Source organism: Bufo bufo, chromosome 7 (genome assembly GCF_905171765.1).
Source record: "Bufo bufo chromosome 7, aBufBuf1.1, whole genome shotgun sequence".
Lineage (NCBI taxonomy): Eukaryota > Metazoa > Chordata > Amphibia > Anura > Bufonidae > Bufo > Bufo bufo.
Genome location: NC_053395.1, coordinates 185,258,993 through 185,281,129, shown reverse-complemented (window position 1 = coordinate 185,281,129; position 22,137 = coordinate 185,258,993). Strand labels below are relative to the sequence as shown.

General features: G+C 39.6%; 1 protein-coding gene across 3 annotated transcripts in view; it reads left to right on the top strand.

Moving 5' to 3' along the window:
• The window catches only part of MAP3K20 (mitogen-activated protein kinase kinase kinase 20), a 232,839-nt gene that overhangs the window by 103,979 nt on the left and 106,723 nt on the right, over nucleotides 1-22,137 (top strand). For all 3 annotated transcript variants that reach the window (XM_040441937.1, XM_040441938.1, XM_040441939.1), the window contains exons 5-10: nucleotides 4,885-4,950; nucleotides 6,916-6,944; nucleotides 7,053-7,190; nucleotides 8,911-8,997; nucleotides 13,120-13,194; nucleotides 17,762-17,868. In XM_040441937.1, the coding sequence (XP_040297871.1) occupies nucleotides 4,885-4,950; nucleotides 6,916-6,944; nucleotides 7,053-7,190; nucleotides 8,911-8,997; nucleotides 13,120-13,194; nucleotides 17,762-17,868 (502 nt within the window). The remainder of the gene's footprint in view (nucleotides 1-4,884; nucleotides 4,951-6,915; nucleotides 6,945-7,052; nucleotides 7,191-8,910; nucleotides 8,998-13,119; nucleotides 13,195-17,761; nucleotides 17,869-22,137) is intronic.

Here is a 22,137-nt window from a genome sequence, read left to right as displayed (position 1 = left end):
GCAGAGGAGGTTATAACCCCTGGAAATGAGCAGTGTATAATGCAATGGAAAAATAAATCAATCCAGCAAAGGAGGCAATATGGTAGTGTTTTGCATTAACTTTCTCTATGATAAATGCAATTTGCTGAAGTGAGACAACCCCTTTAAGATGACAGGAAGTTTGTGCTTGTTGAATCTGTGAATCAAGAGACACCCAAAGCTAAATAAAGGCTGCACCTTTAGATAAAAAAGTTTTGCAGGCAGATGTGTTTGTATAATGATAGCAGTAGCTTTGTGTTTGAATATAGTTTTAGTCAGTGCACATATCTAATTATAGTTGTAATAAAGGGCAACTCATATAAATTAATTTACAGATAAAATATCTGAAGTTAAAGGGGTTCTTTACCTTTTTCTTATGATCTATGCTTTGGATAGGTCATCATCATCTGATCGGCGGGGTCCGACACCCAGGACCCTGGCGATTAGCTGTTTTAAAAGGCAGTGGCAATTACAGTAGCTCCCGTGGCCTTCTCCCTGCAGGCCAGTGATGTCACGACTATGTCAGTGAATGTGTATGAGCTGTGCCCAGGCCACGTGACATAGTTGTGATGTCACTGGCCTGCAGGAATCACCGAGAAAGATGGGGTGCCACAGCCTTCTCAAACAACTGATTGCCAGGGGTCCCGAGGGTCGGGCTCCCACCAATCAGATATTGATGACCTATCCAGAGGATAGGAGCTGTGTCTTTAACTTTTTTTTAAAATTATGGTAGGGCCAAGAATGGATTAGGGAAGGCGATCTGCAGACGCCGAGACCTCTAAGGGAAGGTCTAGATAGGAGTGTACAAGTAGCATAGCCACTGAGAGTTTTCAGAGAGGGACACCATATAATCAGAGAAGTATCTTGATAGGGTGTCAGCCAATATAGTGCGGTTTAGATGACTGAATGCTGGTTGTCGGATGACATTATAGGCTGCCAAGTGTATTACACAGGTCAGATACAAATAACCTGCACGTGGCTCTCAGTGAGATAGTGTCCCCCTGATTTACTATAAAAGCAGAGACACTGTACCCACAGGTCCAAGCCCTCCATATGTATTTTTAACAATTCACTTATGTTTTCTATGGTATATATTGTTTAACAAAGAAATAAATAAAGGTTATATTTTAATTATAAGACCAGAAACAGGAATTTATAGTCGTGAGACTATTGGAATATCTATCCAGAGGATAGATCATCAGTAAGAAAACGGTAAAGAACCCTTTGGTTTCTATATTAAAAGCAAAAGCCTTGCCATAAGTAATTTCCATACATTTTAAATATATTGGTGCATTTACCTTTTTAATCACTGCCCTGATGCATTACATAGAGTATAATGTGCAAGGAAACTGTTTTGTATCCGTGCAGCATTTAATGGTGTCTGAGAGCTTCCAGTGTGGTACAAACCAAATGTTGCATTGTACTGTCCTGGCTTTATGTCACAATTAAAATGATTCCATCAGAAATTAATCATTGTAAAAAATAATAAATAAATAAAATAAGTCTGTGGGTTTATGTTGTTTAAAGTGATAATGAATAAAAATGACCCACTAAAATCATTTTACATACCAGGGCCATTTAGGGTCCATTCACACGTCCGTTTTTTCTTTCCTGATCTGTTCCGTTTTTTCTGGAACAGATCTGGTCCAGATCTGGACCCATTCATTTTCAATGGGTCCTGGAAAAAAACGGACAGCACAATGTGTGCTGTCCGTTTCCGTTGTTCCGTTCCGCATGTCCGTTTAAATATAAAACATGTCCTATTCTTTTCCTGAAAAATCGGATCCTGGTACAATACAAAGTCAATGGATCCGCAAAAAACGGATGACATACGGATGTCATTCCGTATGTCATCCGTTTTATACGGAATCCGTTCCTGGAAATTACATTTTAATTTTTATTTTTTAAAGAAATCCTAACAACTTTATTTGCTTATTGAAATTTATAAAAAAACGGATGACATACGGATGACATACGGAAACATTTTCAGGAACAGCGGATCCGCAAAAAACGGACAGAAAATCGGATTATAGAAAAATACTGACGTGTGAATGTAGCCTAACTCTATCACTCCGGTCCCTAAATAACAAAATAATTATTGGGCTGTACAGGAGAACTTGCCAGTGACATCACTCAATGATATGCAACTATTGGCTGAAACTTCAACACACACTGCATGAATTCTGTCTTTGGTGTTTTTTTAAGGGGTTGGCCCGGTAAGGCAGCTTATCACCTATCTATAGGATAGGAGATAATTGTCTGATGGGCGGCGGCAGGGCGGTCTTTAATATTGATTGGTCCCTGGGCAAAAATTTACTTGGGCCCCCTGGATCCTGCCTTCCCACACCTTAGGCAATCACGCCCTCCACCACAACACACACAAAAAAAATCCACACATCTGGTAGAGTACAGTGAATGACTGTAAATACTTCCAGTTCTGAAGGCTCCAGTGGCTCAGGATCAGTGCTCTGGGCAGCTGGGCTCAGGCTGGAAGTGGGCACCGCTCTGCAGGAAGGAGACCGGGTCTCGGCTTAGACTAGTGTTACAGTGCACCCCAGCACCCCACAGTATGCAGTATAGCACCCTATAGTATACAGCACCACACAGTATGCAGTTTAGCACCCCACACTATACAGTACCCCACAGTATATAGTAGAGCAGTATAGCACCCCACACTATACAGTACCCCACAGTATATAGTAGAGCAGTATAGCAGCCCACAGTATACAGCACCTCACAGTATACAACACCTCACTGTATACAGCACCCCAAACTATACACGATACAGCCCCCCAGTACAGCAGTATAGCACTCCACACTATACCGCACCCACAGTATACAGTATACAGACCCCCACAGTATACAGTACAGCAGTATAGCCCCCCACACTATACAGGCCCCCCCACTATACAGGCCCCCCCCCACACTATACAGGCCCCCCACACTATACAGGCCCCCACACAGTATACAGGCCCCCACACAGTATACAGCCCCCCACACTATACAGGCCCCCCACACTATACAGGCCCCCCACACTATACAGGCCCCCCCACAGTATACAGCCCCCCACACAGTATACATCCCCAACACAGTATACAACCCCCACATAGTATACAGCCCCCCCCCCCCACAGTATACAGGCCCCCACAGTATACAGTCCCACACAGTATACAGCCCACCACACAGTATACAGCCCCCCCCCCACAGTATACAGGCCCCCACACAGTATACAGCCCACCACACAGTATACAGCCCCACCCCCCCACAGTATACAGGCCCGCACACAGTATACAGCCCACCACACAGTATACAGCCCACCACAAAGTATACAGCCCCCCATAGTATACAGGCCCCCATACAGTATACAGCCCACCACACAGTATACAGCCCCCCCATAGTATACAGGCCCCCACACAGTATACAGTCACACACAGTATACAGAGCCCCCCACAGTATACAGGCCCCCACACAGTATACAGCCCACCACACAGTATACAGCCCCCCCCCCCACAGTATACAGGCCCCCACACAGTATACAGCCCACCACACAGTATACAGCCCACCACACAGTATACAGCCCCCACACAGTATACAGGCCCCCCACAGTATACAGGCCCCCACACAATATACAGGCCCCCACAGTATACAGGCCCCCACACAGTATACAGCCCACCACACAGTATACAGCCCCCACACAGTATACAGGCCCCCCACAGTATACAGGCCCCCACACAATATACAGGCCCCCCACAGTATACAGGCCTCCACACAGTATACAGCCCACCACACAGTTTACAGCCCCCACACAGTATACAGTCCCCCCACAGTATACAGGCCCCCACACAATATACAGGCCCCCCACAGTATACAGGCCCCCACACAGTATACAGCCCACCACACAGTATACAGCCCCCACACAGTATACAGGCCCCACACAATATACAGGCCCCCCACAGTATACAGGCCCCCACTATACAGTAGTTTACAGTATATTAACATAACAGCCCCTGTCACCTTTTTCTGATGTAATGTTCACACAAAAAAGCTCCACAGATAAGGTAAACTTCTCCTGCAGCAACACTCTTGGTAGGACCTGTGATGACCTCATAGCCATGTGACCAGTAATTGCTAGGTTACTGGTCACATGGTGATGATGTCATTAAGGTCCTGATCACAACTTTAACACAGTACGATCATGATGCCTGGACTCAGTGCCGGCAGGCACGGCAGCCCCCCCTGTGTAGCTGACAGCTTGACACCCGGGGCAGTGGCTAGCATTGCTCAAGAGGCAGCTGCCTTGGGCCCCCCATGAGCAACTGGGCCCGGGGCAGCTGCCCCTTTTGCCCCTTGGTAAAGACGGCCCTGGGCGGCGGGTCTGACCGCTCCAGATGTGTAACCACCTCTCCATTCAAACTGAGGACCATGGACCCCCACCGATCAGACACTTAACACCTATCCTGTGGCTAGGAGTTAAGTTGTCTTAATGGGACAACCCATTTAAATCCCTAAATCACTCGCCGTTCCCTCCGATCCTGCGTTAAGCAGACTGACCAATAGAAACATTGTAAAGGAAAGCTGTGAAGAATGCAAAAACCTGCTTATTGTTATCAGATGATAGCTGAATAACATTTACCTTGAACTACACCAATTTTGCCAATTGGCAAGTAGCTGGTAAATACATCTTAAATTACGCGAGTGATCTTTACTATAGGAGGTTATGTATTTGAGCTGGACTACACCTAATTCTATTGCACTAATCCTTACAGAAGAAGTAAAAAATTGACCATTTGTGTTTGTTCGCTGCTGTGTGGGAAGCTTATTCTGAAATAATTTAATTTCATAATGTTCTTTTCCCTCTGTGAACAGGAATGCATTACTTACACATGGAAGCCCCGATCCGCGTAATTCACAGAGATCTCAAGTCTAGAAACGGTAAAGTATTATTTATCACAGTGTTTTGTGTAGGTGTTGTGACCATATAAAGTTACATTTCACTGTTTTTTTTTTGTTGTTTTTCTAGTATAACCACTAGCAAACATATTCATTTAGCTGTTTGCCATCTTTAAAGGTTCTCCCACTCATTTTAAAAGATGTATATGTGACATTTTAAAGGGTTCCCATACAATTTAGTCTAAAGGGTGCTGACTTGCTTCTAGAAAGGAAGTAGTTGAGCTCTGTACTTTGTAACTGTCTCTCTCTGACCTGTAGACTTGAATGGAGAGACGGTATGCTTACTCGATGGCCACTACATCCAAACCCCATCTTGTTGGGTATTGAGGAGTAAATGGGGGACTCAGGACCTCAGTTCTAGTTATAGTAGCAGTTAATGGTGGATAGGTGATAAATGCATTTGCAGTAAATTCACTTCAAAACTGCTAAATTGTTCAATTGTCTAAGCCATAAGTATACAAATCTGATATCTATGTTAGTAAAAGTTGAATGCAGTGTGTAATAGCAAGTTAAAGCACTGAAATGGTCTGATAATCGAGCCTCATATGAAGTCTTCAGTAGTTGTCTTCCTCCATTTTTGGTATTAAAACTACTAGAAATAACCTTCTAGCCCTTCTTAGAAGATGTTAAATCCTTGTGGAATATAATGCTTTTAAAAATAGTTTACTCTTGTCTATGGTACAAGTAGAAACCTATTAAAGAGCCAGCACCATACAGTGGAGTACATTTACATAATATAGTAACATAGTTTATAAGGCTGAAAAAAGACATTTGTCCATCTAGTTCGGCCTGTTATCCTGCAAGTTGATCCAGAGGAAGGCAAAAAACAAACAAACCCCTGTGAGGTAGAAGCCAATTTTCCTTATTTTAGGGGAACAATTTCTTCCCGACTCCAATCAGGCAATCAGAATAACTCCCTGGATCAACAACCCATCTCTAGTAGCTAAAGCCTGTAATATTATTACACTCCAGAAATACATCCAGGCCCCTCTTGAATTCCTTTATTGTACTCACCATCACCACCTCCTCAGGCAGAGAGTTCCATAGTCTAACTGCTCTTACCGTAAAGAATCCTCTTCTATGTTTGTGTACAAACCTTCTTTCCTCCAGACGCAGAGGATGTCCCCTCGTCACAGTCACAGTCCTGGGGATAAATAGATGATGGGAGAGATCTCTGTACTGACCCCTGATATATTTATACATAGTTATTATATCTCCCCTCAATCATCTTTTTTCTAAAGTGAATAACCCTAATTTTGATCATCTTTCTGGGACCTGTAGTTCACCCATTCCAGTTATTACTTTAGTTGCCCTCCTCTGAACCCTTTCCAGCTCTGCTATGTCTGCCTTGTTCACAGGAGCCCAGAACTGTACACAGTACTCCATGTGTGGTCTGACCAGTGATTTGTAAAGTGGTAGGACTATGTTCTCATCACGGGCATCTATGCCCCTTTTGATGCAACCCATTATCTTATTGGCAGCAGCTGCCTGACTGGTTTATACAGCTTAGTTTGCTGTTTATTAAAATTCCTAAGTTCTTTTCCATGTCAGTGTTACCCAGTGTTATACCATTTAGTATGTACTGGTGACTTGTATTACTCCTTCCCATGTGCATATTCGTACATTTGTCAGTGTTAAACCTCATCTGCCACTTAATTGCCCAAGCCTCCAATCTATCCAGATCCCTCTGTAGTAGTATCCTGTCCTCTTCAGTTTTAATTACTTTACACAGTTTAGTGTCATCTGCAAAAACTGATACTTTACTGTGCAAGCCTTCTACAAGATCATTAATATACCGTATTTAGTCAGTAATTTAGTAGATTATAGACATGTAATTTATTATGGACATTAGGTCCATGTGATATTGTTATCTTGTGTTAACATATATCTCACATTATATATTTTTTTCATAATGTTTACCTCAAATATTATTTTGCTCATTTCTAGTTGTGATAACCTTCGATGGAGTACTAAAGGTAAGACATTATGCATGTATTTGACCTCATCTTAATGTAGACGTTGGACAGCCCTTCCTTTGTTAAAATAAAGATTTTGCTGTAAATATATATTTTTTTATCACCTAGATTTGTGACTTTGGTGCCTCAAAGTTTCATTCCCACACAACTCATATGTCCCTTGTAGGGACGTTCCCTTGGATGGCACCAGAAGTAATCCAGAGTCTTCCAGTATCTGAGACATGTGACACATACTCTTATGGCGTGGTAAGTGCCATTTATACTTTAGTTCAGTCTACACTTTTGTTTAATCCATTAGTAGGACTTGGAAACCAGAGAGTCCCTTCCAGTGGTGGAAATATGGACTAAGCAAAATTCTTGATTACATTATTGATTGTGAATATAGGTGGTAGAGAAGTAACACATAGGTGGTGGAAAATATATGTAAACCATTGCTCAGAATCAAAATGCTTACAAAAAAAAATGCTTTATTAGTTGCTCAGTTCATAATAGAATTTCCTAGTTTACAGTTCACAGAATTCACCATGCCTGACCTTTGCACCACCATTGATCACAGTGGTCAACAACCCGGCAGATTACTTTTAGGCAACTTTGTGATGAACTAATCCAGTTCTGTTTGTGCCTAGAGTCCTTTATGAAAATAAGCAGGAATATTTTATTGCAATATTACTTTCTTCCATAATAGTTTAAACCATCACACTGGATTGTTGCTTGTTGTGAAAGCATACAATTTAAAACAAAACTCCTATATACTCAATGACTTCTTCAGAAGACCTAAATGTCTTCATTCCAGAATCCATTTATGTTTAGAAATCCAAGTGATTTGAGCTTTAAAATAAGTAGCCATAGTAGGCACTTTCTTCTATGTCAAGGGTTGACAGGTCTACCAATGATGCACTCAAGAGTTCTGTGTGACTTTGTCCACTGAGGTTTTTTTTAGTTGGCTCTTGATGTACACTTTTAATTGACAATTTGGAGATGTAGTAGATAAAAACAAAAACCCAGGGGCAGTCAGGGTATTCACACACAGCAAATCCCTTCCAATTTAGGAAGGAGGCGATGTGGGCCAAATCCGTATTTATTGAAAATCCATTTAAAAACTTGAAGAAATGTTCATCTTAATTAAAGGAAATGATTACCCATGCTGGGTCCTTATTTATAGTAATTGCTATGAAAAAAAAAATGGACTGGAGCATTGTGGTCCCGGTATTAATTATCCATATGTGGACTGGTTGAATTACATAGTGGCCTGAAGACTACAGTAAATAAAATATAATTTTAGACCCATTTTAATGCCATGTTTTATGATTCAGCCTTGTGATTCAGCTCAGTGAAAACTTGCTTTTGAACCATTTAGTTTTTTTTTTATTGTTCTGTGTTTTAACCGTCATCTTTCATGCAGACCCCACCTATGAGGTATCCTATGATTAATATATAGGTATATACCATTTCTATTTCTGAAATTGTAAAAGCTCAACTCCGAAAACATTTTTTATTTTGCTTTTTACAAAATTTGGTTTACTTTACACTAAGTACATTGATAATGAAATAGATATATTCAGATATAATGATATCCCTTTAAGGGTCATCTCGGCAAATTCAATTTTAGAAATGAACAAAATGCAACTTGTAATTTGTCACCTCTTCTCAAATGTGATCATTAAATACCCCTTAAGTTTATTTTTAATTAGATGGTTCGTAATTAGCTTTTTGTATATTAATATGTTCTGTATAATTTTGATTAACAAATAATTATTTTTACTTTTCGTTCATGAAACCAGTTTGGCATTAATTCTATTATTAATTCACACCAAATATTCCCTTTGGTGATGTAGGATCTTGAGTTTTATTGAATATATTCAGACTGTGATGAGTTTGTAAGCCTGCAGATCTTATACAATTATTTATATAAAGCATACAGTTTAGGTGGTAAATGCCTTGAATTCTGTTTATGCTCTGTTTTTAGGTTTTGTGGGAAATGTTAACAAGAGAGGTTCCGTTTAAAGGCTTGGAAGGATTGCAAGTGGCTTGGCTCGTGGTAGAAAAAAATGAGGTAAGGCTACTTTTTTTTTTGCTCAGATACAGTTGATAGATATGAAAACAGTATTGGGGGTTTGCAAAAGACTTTTTCATCTTCTTCAAATTGAAAGTAAGTTCAACGCTTATGGAAAGATTACCAGTAGGAGCTAACACAAAGGGTCAAAGTGATGTTATTCCTCATGAATGGACCCTTTACATCTAATTGTTGCGGCTTCACATCGTGATGCTGTAGATCAAATATTGTAGAACTACTGTACTAGTTTCTCAGTCTCAATAGGGTAACCTGGGGGTTTGCTCTTCGTGATGAAAGGAGCCATTGCGTCCAAGGTAGGGGACCAGTTTAACTCCGTCTCCCGCGATTTTGGGCATCTTTTTACTGGCCAGGAGTTGATATTTCAGTGAGAGACCTTCAGCTACTTCAACTTAACTCTCCCAGCAGGAGACGTTTTACTACAAGAAGCTGTCACTTTAGATGAGAGTTTCAAAAATAAAAGAAGAAAAAAAATAAAGAAAATTACAGTTTAGCCTCCCGCAGGATGTTCAACTCCACATTAAAGGTATGTTCATAACATGTATTGGCAAGGCTGCGGCTGAACGGCAAGGTTCCTCCTCAAAGCTTTTACACTGAATAAAGTCTTTAGTGGTGTAAACACTTCCTATGCTAGAGATATCAAACGGGAAATCTTTCAGATTTTTTAACTTTCGCTAAAATGTGTCTGCTCTGAGATTTAAGTGCAGCAGCAGCGATTGTTGCGTATCGGTTGCGCCATCTTGTATTACTACAGCATTCATTTTTCCTGCTTATTTTAATGCAAAATATTAAGCTCTTTTAATATCACAGTTTAATGTTGTAACGAGCCCCTTTGCTCGCTCTGTTCCACTCTCCCGGCACTCACCAGGTTTAGTTTGAGCAGCCGTTTTCAGCCATTTCTGCCCACAAAACTGGAGGCGTGAAAATATTGCAAATGAAAGCCAATCGGAATTTGAAGCCAAGATAGTGATTTGTTACCACGGGCTCCTGTTTTTTTCCTTTCCTTCGCATTAGTCACTATCAATAATCTTCACCATGTGAAGATCACCCAGTCACAAAGTAAGCACTTTGGTAATTTTAAACTACCATGAGCTCCACAGTCTATATAATATGTCAGCACTTGGTGGAAAATATTAAAAATGTGTAATTTTTTTTCTCTTAGATTTGACTATTTACAGTTTTGAGTGGTAGTATAGCGGTGGTATATTTTTATGACTTTGCAGCATATAATTTAAAACCATAGTCATCTTTGCATCCTAGCAACTCAAATCTTTTTTGAGTCGTTGCTTTGATTATATCATATGGATGAACCTTTTCTGCCTGTAATAGAAAGCAAGTAGTATTATTCTTGGACACATATTAACTGGCTGGTCAGAGAGAGCACAGCGGCAGATCATTCATAACGTATAATACTGTTAATACAATCTTCATGTAATACATGATCAAACATTATAGTCCTTACTGTCTATATACAAACCTTGATCTCCTAAAAATGAATGCCTGTACTAGCACATGGAGACAAAATCCTCAGCTACTTCCAGTGTCCATCTGACATATATTATTTGGATGAAAGAAAAGAACGGGAAAATCTCAGAACTTTAATACCCCCCTTTTGAGTCAAAGAAAGGCAAAAAACCCATAAGCTGTTCTGCTCTATATGGGAAAAAAATCTTTCTGAACCCAAGTGGCTATCAGACTGGATCAGCTTTCTTTTATCTCTGCTGTGTAAAACACTGAGAAGTGTAACAGTATAAAATACATGACATGTAAAATAAAACATAAATTAGGATTAGGGATCATAGTACGTTTGTGAAGAGCCTCTTTTCTTGGAATATATAGTTTGTATCTTATCTTTGGTTGTATAACAGTAGTAAAAAGGTTCATGGCCATATTTAAAAGGAAAAGTGTGAGACTTTATCCAGCTCATCACTGAAGTGTATGGAAAAAAAACCAAATATAGACAATTTCACATTTTGTTTTTCGTTACATTGGAGATATATGTCAGGAGTATTCCCCAATCTGTCGTGTGCCACTGTACATCAACCATTGACAAAAAAAAAATAATATATATATATATATATATATATATATATATACACTGCTCAAAAAAATAAAGGGAACACAAAAATAACACATCCTAGATCTGAATTAATTAAATATTCTTCTGAAATACTTTGTTCTTTACATAGTTGACTGTGCTGACAACAAAATCACACAAAAATTAAAAAATGGAAATCAAATTTTTCAACCCATGGAGGTCTGGATTTGGAGTCACACTCAAAATTAAAGTGGAAAAACACACTACAGGCTGATCCAACTTTGATGTAATGTCCTTAAAACAAGTCAAAATGAGGCTCAGTAGTGTGTGTGGCCTCCACGTGCCTGTATGACCTCACTACAACGCCTGTGCATGCTCCTGATGAGGTGGCGGACGGTCTCCTGAGGGATCTCCTCCCAGACCTGGACTAAAGCATCTGCTAACTCCTGGACCAAATGGTGTTTCTTTATTTGTGTCCCTCTGCCTAGGAAAGCATAGTAGCCATATTAAGCTGAACGGACACTGTTTTGTGGTAAGCTTGGTGCAAGGGGGGCCTATGGACACATCGGAGGGATATGTCAGGAAATTCTACTGACATATACCTTCAAGGCACTGTAGTCGAAAACGAGAACAGAGCTTGTTTGTAGTCTGTATTTTATGAAGATAAACGGTCAGTACTTCCAAATGAAGGACAATAAAGTCCTAAATGTTTTAAAAAATCAATTGTGAGATCCAGTGTCTACAAAATAGCTGAGATACAAATTCAGTGTTTTCACTTCTCTCAGATCCTATTAAAACCGGATAGCAACACATAGCCTTTTTTATTTTCTGATTACATATTTATTTATTCTATTTCCTGAACATTATTATGGGGGCGGCCATCTTGCCTGAGCTGTTCCTAACAGCATTTAAAAAGCCTTAAGAAAATTGCTTTACGACAGCTCCATGGGCCGTAGACACAATGGTCAGGAGGGGACCCCATTGACTTCTATGGGAGAGTTTTCTAGGCATGCTCTGTGACCTGTGCAGAGGTCATTGTACAAGGAAAGAAGAGATAAGCTTTGACAATTACCTATTGTGTGTAGTGGATCCGGTCTTATCTATACACATGGGTACACGGTAACCACGCCCCCTTGCCTGCCCCTTCGCTGTGATTGACAGCGTTAATGCACTATAGTTCGGCTGGCTTTGCCGAACTGCCGGCTGTCAGTCACAGCGAAGGGGCAGCGGTTACCGTGACTTGAAGCAAGGAGGCCGCTGCCTCCGTGACTTCAAGCCTGACTAGAGAAGTGTGCCGGCAGGGGATAAAAGATAGTTTTTACTGCTTTTGCTTCAACTACCTACAGGAAGAAAATAATTGTTACAAACATGCTGCTGGCTACTCTCAGGTACTGCTTCCAGCTTGGGATGTTTTTAGGAGGTGACAGGTTCCCTTTAATATTACATTTTGGGTAGAAATCCCTTTTAAAATCTAACCATCGTTTTGCATTATAAATATGGAATAATCAAGATGTTCCTGTGAATTGACTCTTCACATTTTTAGGTCCATTAGAAAGAGGAAGCAACATTTACTTCGAACCATAGCGGAATCCTCCGAAAGTTCTTGTTGGACTTCCATCAGAGTGTATTTCAGTAAATTGTTTTAGGTTAGTTTCACACTAGCAGCAGGGGAGTCCGGCAGGCTGTTCTGGCGAGTGAACAGCCTGTCGGATCCGTCCTGCCACTAGTTCACGTGTGCTCCCGAACTGCCACTCCGTCCCCATTGACTATAATGGGGGCGGGGGCAGAGTTCCGGCGGCAGCGCACGGCGAGAGGCAGCTGGACTCAAACTACCACATGCAGTACTTTTAGTCCGGCTGCCTCTCGCCGTGCACTGCCATGTTGCCGCTGGAACTCCGCCCCCTGCCCCCACTATAATGAATGGGTACGGAGCGGCAGTCCGGGGGCATACGTGAACTAGCGGCAGGACGGATCCGACAGGCTGTTCAGCCTGCCGGACTCCCCTGCCACTAGTGTGACAGTACCCTAAGTAGATACAAAATTTCATCCACTTCTCTCATTTTCAGAGATTGACCATACCCAGCTCCTGTCCTAGAAGTTTTGCAGAGTTGATGCGCCAGTGCTGGGATGCTGAGGCAAAGGTATTTGGTTTTTATTAATATTCTTTTTATAAAATTGTACATCTGTCCAAAATGTCCTATCCACGTCCATGTTTGAGAGTAAAACTGTTGATTGTGTATTTATATGTTCCCTCTACGTTTTCAAAACTACTTACTGGTGGTATGACTGTTGTGGTCTTTTTGCCATACAGAATACAATCGCAGAGTAGCTTCGACTAACATGAAAAAAACGCAGGTGGGAAAATGTTCTTGGGAATGTAAAGACCCCCATCCCCATACACATTAGAGTATTATCAGCCCGAACTGTTTGTTCTCCCAGGGCATAAGCCACCATCTGGCTCTATTGTTGAAAGCACATACATGCTCCCCCGAACAGAGTTTGTATGTACATGGGGAAGTCAGGAGAGAGAGTGGTCAGCCAAACAATTGTTCGGCAGATGGCTTTTGAAGGTGTATGGGCACCTTAAATTGTACCTAAACGTATAGGAAGACTTTATTAAAACCTATTAGAAATGTGCAGAAAATAATCCTCCTAATGTGTGTATTTATTATTTTTTTTTTTACTTTTCCTAGTGAAATAGGCATCTCAAGTTTACAATTTGCAATCCGTACTTGTGTATGATAGTATGGATTCCGCTGTGGCCTCATTGAGCGCTGTACAGGGTGGAGCAGCGCTGCTCTTCCTCAAGCCTGGCATATGTACATGTGTGTAAGTGAATACAGGCTATACAGTGGTTTATGGGAGTACAGATTTCAAAGTGTACCTGAACTACAGTTGCCTATTTCACTAGGAAAAGTTAAAAAAAATGAATGAAAGTATATAAGAAATATTATTTTCAGCAAAGTTTTGTTCTAAGTTCAGGTACACTTTAAGATTTTATCAGGCCATCAACCTATGAGATATAAGCTGCATTTCATTGTCACCTGTATTGTTCAAATGAAGGCAGAAGAAAACACTGATGCCGGCGTATTAACCTCTTTTATGCCGCAGTCAAAGCTGATTGCGGCATGCAGAGGGTTTGCGTAGAGTACAGCTGCCCTCCGCATCTCCATCGGGTCCCCACGCTGCAGTGACGGGGACCCGATGGTAGAGAAGGCAGCCCGATGCCTTCTACTGAAGCCTGTGAGATCCAGTCCCTTAGGCTGGGTCTCACAGGCAGGCTGTCCGCATACAAGCTACAGGATGTATTGTAATGCATTGCAGAGGGGATCAGACCCCCAGAGTCTTTCTTTCCTTCTGCTCCCTGCCGTGTGCCCGTACAGCAGTTTACGACCACATATTGGGTGTTTCTGTACAGTACAGAATCTGGGTAATAAATATTGAGTTTTGTTTGGCTGTTAACCCTTGCTTTGTTACTGGAAAAACTGGATTAAATGGAAAATCTGCCAAAAAAGTGAAATTCGAAAATTTAATTTACAATTTCCTTTAATTCTTGTGGAACACCTAAAGCAGGCACGGACAACTTCTACAGCTGTTGTAAAACTACAACTCCCACAATGCCCTGCCGTAGACTGATAGCTGTAGGCAGTCTGGGCATGATGGGAATTGTAGTTTTTCAACAGCTGGAGAGCCTCAGGTTGTCCATCCCTGACCTAAAGGGTTAACAAAGTTTGTAAAAACATTTTTGAATACCTTGAGGGGTCTAGTTTCTAAAATAGGGAAATTTATGGGTGGTTTCTATTATGTAAGCCCCACAGTGACTTCATAACTGAACTGGTCCTTAAAAAAGTGGGTTTTGGAAATTTTCAGAAAATTTTCAAGATTTGCTTCTAAACTTCGAGGCCTTCTAACGTCCCCAAAAAATAAAATGGCATTCACAAAATGATCCAAACATAAAGTAGACATATGGGAAATGTAAAGTAATAACTATTATATGAGGTATCACTATCTGTTTTAAAAGCAGAGAAATAAAATTTTGGAAAGTTGCGAATTTTTCTAATTTTGGGGTAAATTTAGGAATTTTTTAAAAATAAAAATGAAAAATATTAACTGAAATTTACCACTATCATGAAGTACAATGGTGTCTCGAGAAAACAGTCTCAGAATGGCTTGGATAAGTAAAAGTGTTCCAAAGTTATTACCACATAAAGTGACAAATGTAAAATTTCCAAAAAACGGCCTGGTCCTTAAGGTGAAAAATGGCAGGGTTCTGAAGGGGTTAAACCAACCTTGTTTTTGTTTAATTCTTTTGTCCACGAAGGTACACTATGCAAAAGATATTGTGCAGGGACTGTCCTCTTACTTCAGCCCTCCATAGAAAGAACGTGTTCAGCCAGATGTGCATGCTAGTGGGCAAATCCAACATCTTGGGACTGTCCCTAGAAGAGTGTCACTGAATATCCATAGTTTACTCTATTGTAGTTTCTATTGTTTCTGTTCCTTTATCAACATGCTATCTACATATTGATGGATGGATGTATTACACTCCTATATCATGTCCACCATTCACTATGTTGTATTCATTCATTTACTACTATTGGACAGAAATGTTCTTCACATACATCGACTCATGTCTGATGACTCCAGAGTGTTATTTTTGTCACTTGTTAATCATCTTCTTTACACAGTTAGTGGCAGATTAATGATACACGGACACCAATGGGGTTTGTTACAACATCATCTGCATCACATGTGATCTATATATAAATCATTCTCATCATTAAACTGGATCTGTAACCATTCCTTGCCTGCCTTATTTTTCTGTGTTGTGAAATTTTTGTTATTCTTCCTAGAAATTTATGAATAAATTTACAGCTAGGTGTTATTATTTCTTCTTAAAGGGATGTGTCCCAACACAGTCTGACATTGCCAGCATTGATTGGACAATGTAAGAGTATGGCCACACATTCAAGTTTCTAATTGCAGTTTTAGAGGTCAAAAGCAGGTGTGGTTGTACCCCTAAGAGTGTCCAGGGACACCCCCCAAGTGGTAACACTCAGTTGTAGTAATATCAGAGGAATAGAATAACACAGAGTTAGGGCTTGTTCACACGACCGTATGTGTTTTGCGGTCCGCAAAAAATACAGATGGCATCCGTGTGCATTCCGTATTTTGCGGAACAGAACAGCTGGCCCCTAATAGAACAGTACTATCCTTGTCCATAATGCGGACAATAATAGGACATGTTCTATATTTTTGCGTAACGGAAATATGAACATACAGAAATGGAATGCACACAGAGTAACTTCCATTTTTTTTTGCAGACCCATTGACATGAATGGTTCCGTATACGGTCCGCAAAAAAACCGGAACGGAAACGGTCGTGTGAACTAGCCCTTATAAGGAAAGATGCTGCAGAATTCTTATATTATAGAGAATACAAGCATTTACTAAAATTGAGATTTTAGGAAAGCTTTTTTAAACTACAAAACAGTGTTGGGGGGTTATGTAACAGATATATACAGGTATAGCGATAATAATAGTTAACTTTGTTAAATATAAAACATCTGTGTTTGCGTAGCCCATTGTGATATCACTATGTGTTTCTATGTTACTATAAAACCCCTGAAATTGCAGGCTATGGACTGTCTTAATTCTAACATAGTTATTTTCTCAGCATGTAGTATATTACCGTATAAAAGGCATCTACTTACAGTATGTTTTTAAAGCTGTATTACAGTATATGCTTTTAAATTAGTACATGTAAATACATAAAAATTAGTAGTAGTGGAAAGTGGCATCTTTGCTTGAACGACCCCCGATGCTGGATTGTAGGGTGGTCATAACCCCTGGATACGAGCAGTGTATAATGTGATGGAGAAATGAATCAACCCAGCAAAGGAGGCAATGTGGACAGTCACAATACATTAGTAGGTGCTTTGTATTAACTTTCTCTACATGATAAATGCCATTTTCTGAAGTGAGACAACCCCTTTAAGTATGAGATGAGGACAAGGTGAGGAGGAGGGGAATGCTGCTGCAGTTTCTCTCAGTATAGTAATGAAAAAATCATGAAGGTGAGAGGTGAGGTGAGCAGCAGAGGGGAGATGTCTGGTTGGCTTTACTTTAATATTACACCAGGACAAGCGTGCCCACTCATAAAGCATGCATAGAATAATGCACATATTTAGAGATCAGCAGAAAAAAGGAAAAAGACCTGAAATATACAAGTTAGACCTCATGCACACAAATGTTTTTTTGGTCCGTGTCCAGTCTGCATTTTTCAGATAGCACATGGACCCATTGATTTAGGTCCGCAAAAAATTAGGACAGCACTCGGATATCATCCATGTGCTGTCTGTATTCGTGTGGCTGTTCCACAAACTGTAGAACATGTCCTATTCTTGTTTGTTTTGCAGACAAAATTGGGCATTTCTTTAATGAAATTGCGGTATGCAATCTGTATTTTGCAGATCCATGGCTTGTAGACCGCAAAACTGATAAGGTCATGTGCATGAGGACTTGGACACAGCATTTTTACTGCACTATTATATAAATATATATATATATAATTTTTTTTGTTTCAACTACAGAGACTCTTTGACAATGAAATATTTTGAAATATTTTAAGAACTATTAATGTACGATTTATATTTCATCTTTACCTTGCATTTATTCCAGTTTTTCCCCAATGCTTTTGTTTTCTAGAAAAGGCCGTCATTTAAACAGATTATTTCAAACTTGGAGTCCATGTCGAATGACAGCAAGCTGCCAGACCAGTGCAATTCGTTTTTGCATAATAAAGCTGAATGGAGGTAAAAATATTAAATTTTTTGGGGTCACGCATAGAGATGAGCAAATTTCATATTTTGAAATTCGTTCACGCTTCATTTACTGGTAAAAGTTGAATTGCGTTATGGATTACGTTCCCACGGACCACAAAGCAATTCTATAACGGAATGCATAACGGAATGCCTTTAGAGGCATTCTGTTATTTATTCCATCATAATAGAAGTCTATGGGCTGCATAACAGATCCATCCCGTTTCCGTTATGCATTCCGTCATAGAATTGCGTTATGATCCGTGGTAATGGAATCCATTACACAATTCACCTTTTACCAGTAAACAAATCGCAAACGAATTTCATAACCGGAAATTCGCTCATCTCTAGGCACGCACATTATCTGAAAGGGTTCATCCCACCATTACATGTTATATTCAATTAATGGATCATAAAAAATTAAGGGCTTTTGCATGCTATTTCTATTAGCTACTCAGTAGGTGGACGTGCACATTACTATACACTTTGACCACCAGGTGGCGTCTTACTATGTATGTAAATGTCATAACTCTTCACTAGATCATTTTTTAGCAGCATGTAAATGACAAATGTGCTTAATTTTTATGATTTATAAAATGAATATTATTTGTGATGGTTGGATAACCCTTTTTAATGACATGCATGGAGTTATTAGACTCAGCAGTTTTATTTTAAATTAGTTTTGCGTGGAATTTTTGCATAAGAGGGAAGTCAAGTAAAATTGCCTGCTTTATATTATTTTTTTATTTAGGTTTGTTACTTTTTAACTTCTGGATTTGTGACCCAGAGGTGACTTAGTATTTAGTTAGCCAGGTTCACCCATTAGGACAACCCTGGTCCGTATGTCCTATGTGTCCAAATACCCATGTGCTCTTGTACTGGGGAAATTGGGCTGTCCATGTATTACATTGATACTCATTCATTTGCATACCTGCCATGTTGAACTACCTTTTGCAGCTGCTGCAGGGGAAATTATCTGATGAATGCAACTGTTTTCAGGGGTCTCAGGAGCTGGACACCTGTGGCAGCTCTCATATTAAAGAGGGTGCCTATGATTTCTTTTCAATTTGCACATTTTTCAGCAACAATATATTTATTGTTTTCGTTAGCTTTTCATTACCTGCATACTTGAAAATCAAGCTATAAAAATGGAGTTTATGCCTGTGTAATATATCAGATTATAATGCCTACCAACATGGAACCACTGAACCATGGCTCACAATCTTTCCCCTTTTAGAGTATGTTTACACGGGACATATTTTGCAAGTAGTTTGGATATTTTCACGGATTTGGCTGTTGATTTTGAGCAGATTTCACCCTGTGCATTGCAAAGGGTGAAATTTGTGGTCGAACTAAGAAGCAGAAATTGACTTTAAAATCTGCACAACTTATGTGCAAATTTGTTCTAGACGTTTTCCGCCAGATATGGATAAGATTTTTTTTTAAATGTCATCTACTTTGCTATTGTAAAATGCTACTTAGTTTCCAGAAAAAAAAAAAAAATATGCAGCTTTTCCACCACGTTTTGACCTAACTCTTATCTTCCTAGAGAAGCTGATTCATCTAGCCTACTGGATCAACTAACAGTTTAGTTGGCCTCAATGTAGGTAGGAGATTGGTACAATTTAAATATAATTCCAAAATGCCTGTTCATGAAACGTGCAGTGCGTTTTTAGGCTGCCTCCATTATAAACAAACAATGTAATACAGTAAAATTTATGTTTTCTCATAATAACTGAATATTAACTGTGTTGCCCTCTCAACCCCCGCCCCCGCCTTCTCCTCTTCCACCCATAATGTGAAGCCATCTGTTCCTTAAAGGGGTTCTCCGGGAATTAAATTAAATGAAAATGAAAATACGTAAATATTACTTTTTTATAAATATATTCTCAAATATCTTTCATTAGTTATGATGGCTCGTTTTGCCTGGGGAGAAATTATTAGGAGAAATAAAATGGCCGCTGTCCTATTAGTACACACAAAACCTGTCCTAATCACATAGCAGGACACAGCCACATCCCCACCTCCTCTCTGTACTTCATGTCTCCTGATGAACTCGTTCCTACAGAGATTCAGCTGAAGATCATATTAAACTGTATTCAGGATCATAATCCCTAACAAGCAGAGCGGAGGATGAGGCAGCTCTTTAGCTCAGAGTTCTGAAGTAACTTGTCATCCTGTGTGATTAAGACAGGTTTTGTGTGGACTAGTAAGATGGCGGCCATTTTATTTCTCCTAATGACTGCTCCCTGGACAAAACGAGCCATTATAACTAATGAAAGGTATTTGGGAATATATTTATAATAAAGTAATAATTACCGTACTTATTTTCATTTTCTCAATTCCCGGAGAACCCCTTTAAAGTATTTAGGAAGAGACATTACAAACCACTGTGTATCATCAGGGGAATTGCGACTACAAGTTTCCCACTGCAGACTATATTAAGAAACTATGGAGCACGTCCAGGGAAAACTGTTACAGAGATACCAAAGGGACTTTGTTTAAGAGATACCGAAATATTCAAATCTTGTAATGAAATGTGAGTGGAACAATCCGAAAGTCGGCAAACACAGACACTGTGGACGATACACGGGAAGCAGAGCGTACACACAGACAACAGTCCTCTTAATTACAAATGAAGTTTAGTTGGTTGAAGCTGCGATGGACAAATGGAAAAAGTGACTCCAGGTCTGCAGCTGGACCACGTGATAAGAGTATAAATAGCAAGATCCCGTTTTGAATCTGCTGTAAAGATTTAGGAGTCTCATGAACTGTAGACACTAGTTATAATTTCTTGCACCATCTACTGTTGAGGAACGCAAACTTCAACTTTATTTTAACACAGCATAAAGTATACACATTTTCTTTTATCTTATTATACTGCCCCAATGCTGTATTAAAACCACAATAATACAATGTAAGATATTCATGCAGTATATGTAAATCAGTTTTCCATTCCACTATATTGGAAAAAAACAAAACTTTAAAATCCTACAATTTTTGCATTGTAAAGATTTCTTGTTGTACCAATCACTTTTCAGCAGTCATTTCCTTGTCACCACAGGCATGTTTACAATGACAGATAATACCTGTATAGATAACTTGGGATCCACCATTCACAATAGGTGATGGTCATAGCCTATCTACTTCCTCTCCCTGCACAATGACCTCTGCACAAATCACAGAGCATGTCTAAAAATCTGTAACATAGAAGTCAGTGAGGTCCCCTCCTGTTCATTATGTCTATGGCCCAAGTGTGTGCTGTAAAGCATCTCCAAACAGGAGGTGTTGACACATTATTAGGCCTGATGTTAGGATTTTTCTTTTAACTTTAGATAGTGACCCGAAGAATTTAAAAAAAGTGATTTCAACAATAGGTCATTTTGTGATTACATGTTCCCTTTAATATTTGACAAAATCGATTACCTGTGTGTATGGATTCAGCGAGTCACGTGAACATTACTCCTTTCCAAACATAAATTGGGTGAAGCCTCTAATCATGACTTATATCATTTGATTGTTCCAAGTATATTTCTTTTCTATTCCCAGAGTATTCTGTCATTTGCTAAATATCATCTTTACACAGATGGCAGCAAATCCATTAATATCCAGATGTCGAGGGTTTAGATATAATACTCTGTGTCATACATAATTATATATGATACTAACAAATTCTAAGGCAAGTCTGTTCCACGAACATTTTACGTTTAAAAAAAAAAGCAAGTCTAGATAAAAGTAATAACATTGAAGACTACACTTTTCTTACCTTGAAGAACATCAGAAGAACAACAAAACTGAACAGTACAAATGTGAACAGAGTCTTAAATTGGCATACAAAGCACAGATTAATGTCTGCCATACCCACAGATTTCGGAAGTTTATAGGGGTGTCCCAACTTTCCCCTCATGGCAGAAGTTGGGGGAAATAATCAAACTCATGGAAGCCTGATCCTTGGTTCTCAGGGGAGATACCAGAGGTGTCTGGCAGCCGCCTACTTCCCTTTCTCAATTCAAGACACATGCATGCACAGCATGCAATAGCGGGCAGCTGATAGCTATCTAAAGCGTATGGCTAGCCTTACTTGGAGGGATCAATTGTGATACAGAAGCAATTAATATTTCTCTGAAGTTCTTTCTAACAAACACCCAAAACTTCAGTTGGAATCATTTCTGTTTTTTGCTTCTAATTGGTGCTATAGGTTGAACAATGAAGTTCACTTTAGATATATTTTTCAGACATTTTTTTATGCAATTGTTGGTTATT